Below are 9,184 nucleotides of genomic sequence, written 5' to 3'. Positions count from 1 at the left end.
GCATTAAAGCTACAGTGTGTAACTTTTAGCGACATCTAGCGGTCAGACTGCAGACTGCAGCAACATGAACATCTCCCCCCCACCGCTTCTCCCCCCCCCCCCCCCCCCCCCCAACAGTACGGCAAGCTTTACGGGACAAAATGTCTTCCACGACGTCCGCATCACCTACCTTCTGAAGTGATGAGGTTTGTTTACATAGATAATTTTACAGATAGTATTTCATTAGTCTGTGTAGGGTATAGATTTCATGTAGACTTAAAGGAATAGTAGACCCAAAACATGATTAGCCTTCATTTTCTACTCACCCCCATGCTGAACAACACTCTGGAGTACTTTTTTGATATCTCAAATGCATCTGGAGATCTGGGAGGCTTCTTGCTGTCTGCTGACATTAAAATAATGGTGGTCTATGGTGCCCGAGACAGAAAGGTCCATAAAAGTCCACAAAAAACGACTTTCGAGTAAATTCTGGATGCTACCCACTCAGGACACTTGGAATACATTGGACGAGCAGTATGGAGGAATATTGACACGTTTTTTGTGGACTTTTATGGACCTTTCTGCCTCGGGCACCATAGACCTCCATTATTTGAATGTCAGCAGACAGCAAGAAGCCTCCCAGATCTCCAGATGCATTTGAGATATCAAAAAAGTACTCCAGAGTGTTGTTCAACATGGGGGTGAGTAGAAAATGAAGGCTAATCATGTTTTGGGTGTACTATTCCTTTAAGATAATAAATATACCCGTTATTTTTTCTACATCGTTGTGACATTTTGGCGATCTCGCAATCACTAGTTTGTTGGCTCTGCGCTGCCGTAGCGCAAAGATGTCTGCCTCCATGGCTGCGAGACCCGCTCCTATGTAATTATAAATAACTAATTCTAAGGCAACGCAAATATTAAAGTTAAGAGGCTGAGCTCATAGATGATGATAAAATAACATAGTTATGTATAATAATTATTACACACTGTAGCTTTAACGCAAAAAAACAAAAACAAAAAAAAACACAGCAACCAAGCAACCCATCAGACAGATCAGGTAAGAAGTTGTGGAGAAGTTTAAATCATGTTTAGCTTAGAAATAAACAAAACCAAACAAAACAAAAAAAAAACAATATGACGAGCTTTGAAGAACACATCTGAAAATGGAGATAAAAATATGGCATGATTAGAAACAACCAGGGGATGGCCATTCCTAACCTGACAGCCCATGCAAGCAAAGTATCAATCAAACTGCAGTAACTATGCAGAAGTTGCTAAGATCCACAACTCAGGTGAGGAAATCTGTTGACAAGGCAACTGTTATCAATGCCCTTTACAATTTTGGCCTTGATGCATGAATGGTAGAAACAGAGGTTTTGCAGCAAGGAGGTGCCCTGGTCCAACTAGAACACAGTCGTTTTTTTAGATTATGAGCAATTATGATTATGTGTTCTGGAAACTGCATGTTTCCATATGCACTGCACACATGTTTGAATTAATTTGGCTGCATGGCAAAGAGAAATGTGCAAAATCCAGTTAGACATGTAAAGCTGATAGAGAAGTCCCCAAAAGACTTAAGGGTTTGACAAAAGATGGTTTAACAAAATATTGACTCAAATAAATGCTGAAATACATCCAACACTTTTTATTTGTACAAAACATAAATTAGCTCTATTTTCTAAATGATGCACTACTTTGTGTTTTTCTTAAATAAAACCCAAATAAAATACAGATAGGTTTTGTGGTGTGTATAAAAGTTGAATGTAGAAGCCCTTTTATAGGGCATTCTAGACAAACCGACCTAATTCTAATAAATACTGTTAATACAATAAATTAAATAATATACAATGATTCAAAATATACTGTATATTCTATGTAATATTAAGTCAGATATTGGTTACTTTTGAGAGTTTTAGATCAGATGACCAAGTGCACACTTCGAATTGCTCTTAATTCCACTGAGTAGGAGGAAAAGTAGATCATCCAGGAAGAGGAAAGTTAGTTGATTGATAGAATGGTTAGCACACAGCAACAAATCCAGTCTGACTCTGCATTAGCTTGCACGTATTTCTCTCTACATCTCATCTTTTGCCACTCCCTTGCCCACTCTTCCATTACTTCCTTTCTAATTATCTGCATTATCCTAATGAGTAAAACCCACTGATGTTTCAGAGTGAACATATTGCTGCATTCGCGGTATGGGAGGAAAACAAATCCGACTTTACAGTTTTGCAGCTTTCTGCCTCTGCAGAAGACATAAATTTTACCAGCGAGTTATTTCAAAGATTGGTCTGGGTGTTAGCTTTCAGAGACGTTTCAGTTTGAGCAATCTAATAGATTGCCTTAAACTAAATAAACTCTAGGTTGGTCCACACCATGAATTAGAATGTGTCTCTGCTACCTGTACTGATCCCTTCTAATCAGATCACCAAATAAAATGGACATCCAAATAAACAGGTGCAATATGAGAAATCTGTCCCACTGCACTGCATCACAAAATTGTGAAAGTGAATATAAAGCCCTTGTTCATTTACATATAGATTTAACAGTCTCAAATACATAATCCAAACAAACAGTTCTGTTACTCCCATTCTGTGTTTTTTACAGACCTAAAGAGAATCTCATTTGTGATATTACAGGAGTATATATCAAAAGATTTATGGTGAATAAATTAGAGGTGAGTATTGGCATGAGTGTTGCGATTCGATACATGTCGCTATACTTGGGTCACGATACCATATTATCACGATATTGCAGTATCACTATATATTGCCATATTTTCCCCAGCTATCAAAATCAAATGATGAGATAAAACAGCAAGTGCTGTATATTTTAATCAGAAAATATTGATTAGGTATTATTATCCATGTTCTTTTGGGTTTTCTTCCACTGTGACTGCCTCAAATACAGATTTGGTGCTGCACGCACAGTTAAAGGGCTCCACAGCGCTTTCTGCCAGAGTGGTGGTGCAGAGGTAGCCCATTTTACCATCAATGTTTTATGTAACCATTTTTTTTTTTAAATCGATACTAAGAAGTGAAAGGTCGATATTATATTGGGCAGCCGAATATCACGATATATCGCCAAAACGATTATTTCCCACACCCCTAGAATAAATGAGCATAAAGAGCATGAATGAGACACTCTAGAGATATCCTTCTTCATCATTCCCAGCCTGGAGATGGTAACATATGTTGAAAATAAACTGCAAATTCTCATTCTGCAATGCAATCGTGTATCCATTGTAACGTTCAGCAACACCTTACTCCCTCAATGCAACACTTCATAACTAGATTCATTTAAAAAAGAAAATATAAACACCAGTCTTAAGAAAAATAAATGTGTGAATAGGTCTAAATGCAGATGATGAAAAACAAGAGTTCCAAAATTGCCAAACTGGCACTAATTTCACAATAGTTGCATATAAAGCAGATATTACAACAACAATAAGATAGACTTGTGATTGTCTGTGCATGATGCAGGGACTTTATATTAAACCTTTTGGTTCATTTACAGCTGTAAGTCTTTTTGAGATATGTTTCTAACAGTTTTGCTAATCTGGAGACTGAAAATGTACTTTATTCTTTGTAAAATTGCTCCATCTCGGTCAAATTGAATTGAAAAATCATTCATAACATGGCACACGTTTTTTGTTGGATATTGGTCCAGATTTTGAGCTCTTCTGTTAAACAAAATTGGTTAACCAAGAATATTGTATTTTAGCTATGACTGCATGTTTTCTGGTTATCATATTTTTGGAAGATCAAACATTAGAAATATCTTCTATCTTCAGCAGCCTTTAAAATATTTAATGTAAATGTTATGCTGTACTTAACTTACATCAGCTTCTTATCAATTCTGACTATCAACCATGTTTCTTGTAAAGAGAAGCAAACAGATGTGCTGAGATCCAATGTCAGTCTTGACTCACACTTGCCTGTTGCGTGTATACTAAATATTTCAGATTTGACCAAATAACTTTCTTCCAAACCTTTGCTGTGTCCTCTTCAGGAATCAAGAAGTAATCTGAAGATATACTGAATGACCCTGACATATATCACTGAGGATGTTCCCATAAAGCAATCTTCCCGAAGAGGACCTCATCTTTCATCAACACAAGCATCCCAGTAGGAATGTGCCTGCACCCAAAGGATGCCTATAAATCTCGTCCTGTGTTGGTAAAACTGTTTCTCCAACACAGCCGGTGGAAAACTACAAACAGGGTGTATTAAAGCCTTCTTTTGACTATGCAATCCTTCTTGCTTGCCTTTATGGCAGATATCTGTTTGTACAAACTAACAATTGTCCTGTAAATGGCTTCCCCACTTGCGACTTTGATTCCTGTCGTTTCAGCAAAATTACAATGTCTCTCTTGATTGTTTTATTCCCCTTGCTTGCTTGTCACTTTAAATAGGCAATTAAATGTTAATTTATTAGCAGTGGGATAATCATTTTTTTTTTTTTTTTGCATGATAAACTAAACCATCTGTTACATGCCTTAAGCTATTTTTCTAATGTCCTAAAACTGTTTTAACCTTCTTCAACTCTTAGACCTGACCTGTTTGGCCTGTTCCTTGGTCTTCATAATTTTTTTAGTTATCTAATGTTTTTTTCTGACACCTCTGAAGTCTTAATGGAGCAACTCTATATTTAAACTTAAATTAAATGGTACACAGGGTAACCCTGAGTACAAGTTAGGTGACTTCAGACTATAGAGAACTAGATATAAACAAGAACAGCAAATCATACAGAGCTACAAATGAGCTTCAGTAAGTAGGTTTTAATGCCTCCTGTAAAATCCGTTAGGTTTTGTGAATTCATTTCAAAATCTTTGTTTTGTCCTCTGCTGCCTCCTGCAGAATACAAACTATTACTGCAGTTAAAGTGAGGAAAACTAGTTACAGTTCTTCTCAAACGTTTACAGATTTAGATTCTCTAAAAAACATGCATCATATTCTCAGAATTATACACAACATAAAAAAAAAAATCCTAAAGCCCCCACAATTCTCCGACAAAATCAAACTTGAAAATTATATTAACTCCTCTTAGAACCCAATTTCGTTTTTTCAAATAGCACCCACAAACCATCAAATAGATAAACAATTATAGGAAGCCTTTGAGTACTAATACACTCAGATTAAAACACTATGATGAACTGAAATCATAGATATTTTTTCTCTTTGTTGTTATATCCATTGCACAGTATGTGACAGTAATTGTGCTTTAAACATTTTATTTTTTATTTTTTAAACCAGCAAACTTGAAAACACTGAAAAGTACATATTGTATGATGTATGGCATTTTTTTAAACTAAACACATCACACCAACACAAAGTTATACATGGTATTACCATAAAACTGAAATCTAGTGTAGATGTGAAAACATTAAAAGATAAAATAATTGCTGTATTTTTCCATACATTCCAATGTTTGCCTCCAAGTGGCCCTTTTCTGCCTCAAATCTAAAAGCTAATTGTGACAGGTGTTTACCCATTTGACGAGTCTTGTAAAGTTTGAGTAAATTGCTTTTGCAATTTTGAGTGCCAGTAAGTTTTTGATGAAAATGTGATATTTTAGTCATGAAAATTGTGCTTATTAGACAGGTGTGAAGAGTTTTGACAAAAGTGTGTTTTAGAAATACACCAAGAAAGGAGAGCAGAAAATGGTTTTGATTAAGGGAGTTAGTGGGTTAGTCATATATTGTGGTCATTGTGCCTCAAATACCAGAAAGAAAGAAAAAAAAAGAGCAAAATGTAATCATACTCTATTCTCTTCAGATTCGGTTCTATTTATTTTCAATGACCTATTCAAAAGAAAACTTGCAAATATACAGAGAAACTATTTAAAACTATTCACAACACCACATCACATGAAACAAAAAAATAAATAACCAAAGTTTTATCACATCAATACTACCAGCAAATACAACTCTTACATGCACTTTGTATTTGCATTTTATAACTAGATCATTCAAGTTTTTTTATATAATAAAAACATAGTCCAATCACCTGAATATTAGGCACACAAAAGTGCAACATGTATATTCTCTTTGGAGACAAATGATGTACCACTTTTAAATGTCAACAGGGGGATCCTATCACAGTTAAATGTGTTAAATTGTCAAACCTTATATAAAAAAAAGATTTTGGGACCACTAAACAAACGATGGTGGTTCAAAAACATATTTATATCATTCATTGCTCCCTATCTCCAGTTGTGTCTCCTTTATAAATATAAACACTTCTGGAGTCATCTTTTCCTCATGTCTTATTTCTTCTGCCATCTGTCAAGTCCTCAGGCACTTTGGTTCAAAAATAGCTACAGAAAAAATCTCCCAAAAACATTTGGACAATTTTAACCCCTTCTGTTTAGCACACAGCAACTGGACCATGTCAAACAGTGCAAAAATATTAAAACATCAAAGTTTGGGAACAAATTTAGATGAGTTTTATAAAATCCATAAAAACAAAAAATAATATGGATGCTTGAAAGCAATTTCATGCCCATTTAATGTGAACCAGACGCGCTTGAGACCATGAACGCATGCAACGGCTACAAAGCAAAGTTTACCTGATAGTAGGAGTGGCTTTGAGAATAGAGGGAGGAGAAAGGCGGTGCTGGGACCTCATTAAGCCTCTCACCTTCTGGGTGAGGCCACACCTCATCATCAAATGGTACCTCGGATGATTCTACCTACGATGTACAGACAGAGCTCAATAGTTTGTAGAAGAAACACTAACAACTGATTTGCAGGAGACTTAAGAAATCTTTTATTATCAGTACAAAATGGTACCTTATAAACTGCTAACAGTTCCAGTGAGACGTTTACATACTGTTAACATTTATATGTAATCTTAATCGGGGTATTTCAAATTAAGTACTTGAGCAGAATAAATATTCAACTTCATTTATTTTCTAATACATTATCCATAACTATAATATGGACTCAGATTTAGTACACACCACGGGCCACTTAGATACCGTATCGTATCTTAAACCCCTAATGAAAACACAGATCAAACCTGGTTTGTGGAAGAATAAAGCATGATGGCATAAAGCTTAGACATAAGCTGCCATAGGATTCCAAAAGCTTCAAACTCAAATAAATTATGAAAATTATAAAAGTAAGGTTCATATTAGGAACATAAGAGAACGCTGCTCCATCTGATAAAAAGAGATGCCAAATATTTTGCTAAAAGTATGCCAGAAGATTTTTTTTAATGGCTCCAAAAAGTATTTGGTATCTTAGCAACCTGCTAAGGGAGTCTTAACCAAATATTGGGGTCTATCATTTGATCCAGTCTGGATTATAAACCAATGACAATAAAAAACATATATATCTAGGATTTGTTTTCCTATTGCAAAATATAATGTTATCTTTTAGTTTCAAAAGGGTCAAATTAAATAATAAATTAGCTAATATCCGTCCACTGTCCTAGACAATAAGTACAAGTTAATGTATGACCAGGACCAAATTTGTATTACTATACAGGTAATAGTTCAAGACTTAAAGTAAGCAAATATTTTAGTTAGTTAAATCAAAGCACAAAAGAATTCATGCATTATTATTACATCATAATCTGGAAGGCTAAAGGCTTTGCCTGAGAAGGCAATGTATAATGTATTCGTAAACAATTAACTGCAGCATTAACTGCTGGAACATAAAGTTATATCTTGGTAAGCGAAAACAAAGAGTCGGAATAATTGTGCTTTAGCTCAGTGAATTAAAAGGAAGCTGAAAAAGAAACTGATGTAGCCTCTGGGTGCTGAACAAGAGCAAGTCAGTGTAAAACAAAAAAAATTCTGTGGAGGTAGACAGGGTATGTGTGAAAGCAATGAGAAAAATGACCTGCTGAGTATTAGATCATGTTTAAGTTGTGCACCCGTAAAGCTGGTCTGGTTAGATCTCAACTTCAGTTTTGTAAACACAGAAGCAAGGCATTAGAGCCAGGTAATCTCATAATATAACTCAAATTCAGGACAATTTTTGAACAAAAAAAAATCTTTCTGGGGTCAAAAATGTATTTATATTTTCCTTGATAATCAACTAAGCATAACTGAATCAGATTTTTCAGATGTTCCTATTTGCAGTTTTGGAAATGAGCTGAATGATTGTGAGTAGAAACAGAAAGAAAGGAACATTTACAGGGAGAGGACAAGATGGCTGGTCCATCTGTCATACAAAACGAATCTGCCAGATCCAGCACCTGTGGTCATACACATTCAAATAAACACTCACCACCTGGGAAAACATTCTCAAAATAAACCCAATATCCCAGTAGCAAACACACATGCTGACCGCATAAGGAAGAGTTCTCCTGGCAGATTATATACAGATAGACAGGTGATAAGCTGCTGGAACAGAGCAGCCTGCAGAAAGCATTGATGATAATGGTTATAATGAGGCTGTGGCGTGATAAAGGTCAAGTTATCCTTTAAAACCCCTGAGCTTAATTTTTTAAGTAAATGCTGTACAATCTTGCCAATATTGGGTAGAGATGAACCACAGCTAAACGATTTGCATTATCTTGGAGTGAGCTTTATCTTGTCACAAGGTGGAGCTGCAGAGCATATTATCTTGCAGCAAATCAATCCAATGAAACTCTTAACCTTTGTCTTAAATTTTCCAGGTTGTCAACCAATGAAATGGTGGATAGTGACTTCCAATGAAGTACAAAGATGAACAGTTTGACAACACCACAAATGCAAACATATTAATGTGTTTATGCAGCACTTTAAGGACACAACACATATGCATACACTGATACACAGATCAGAAGGCAACTTGAGTTTAAGTATCTTGCCCTATCTCACATCAACATGCCACAATGAGAAACCAGAATCAAATAAAAAATAGAAAGAACTATCAAACACTGCTCAGGTCTAAGTGCAAGTCACAAACCCACATTCTAATCTGTTATTTACCCCAACCGATACTGACCGGCTGCTACTGAACAAAGGGACAGATTGTCTTAAGAATACACCACAGATGCTAGAACTTAGAAAGGGGTGGGGGATGGCAGGCATCATTGTAAGATGGAGGTAAAGCCTGATAAAACAGAGGAGGAGGACAAAAATATGAAAATCTGATAGCCTACGAGCCATTTGCCTCATGACAGGAAGTGAATTCTTACATTAAATAACTTAAAAACAACTAGTAACTGTGTGCAAGTAATGACCAAATAAAAAAAAAAAAAGAAAA

At 35.6% G+C, this 9,184-nt stretch overlaps 1 protein-coding gene across 1 annotated transcript in view; it reads right to left on the bottom strand.

The window, feature by feature from the left end:
- Positions 1-6,519: 6,519 nt before the first annotated feature.
- Positions 6,520-9,184, bottom strand: part of LOC119785015 (putative uncharacterized protein DDB_G0290521) — a 43,644-nt gene continuing 40,979 nt past the window's right edge. Inside the window, exon 6 of the mRNA XM_038287391.1 lies at positions 6,520-6,675. Within this exon, the coding sequence (XP_038143319.1) occupies positions 6,535-6,675 (141 nt within the window). The 3' untranslated portion in view covers positions 6,520-6,534. The remainder of the gene's footprint in view (positions 6,676-9,184) is intronic.

The sequence above is a fragment of the Cyprinodon tularosa genome, unplaced genomic scaffold, assembly GCF_016077235.1.
Source record: "Cyprinodon tularosa strain WSP-4 unplaced genomic scaffold, ASM1607723v1 ctg106, whole genome shotgun sequence".
Lineage (NCBI taxonomy): Eukaryota > Metazoa > Chordata > Actinopteri > Cyprinodontiformes > Cyprinodontidae > Cyprinodon > Cyprinodon tularosa.
This window is presented reverse-complemented; position numbering and strand designations above follow the sequence as displayed.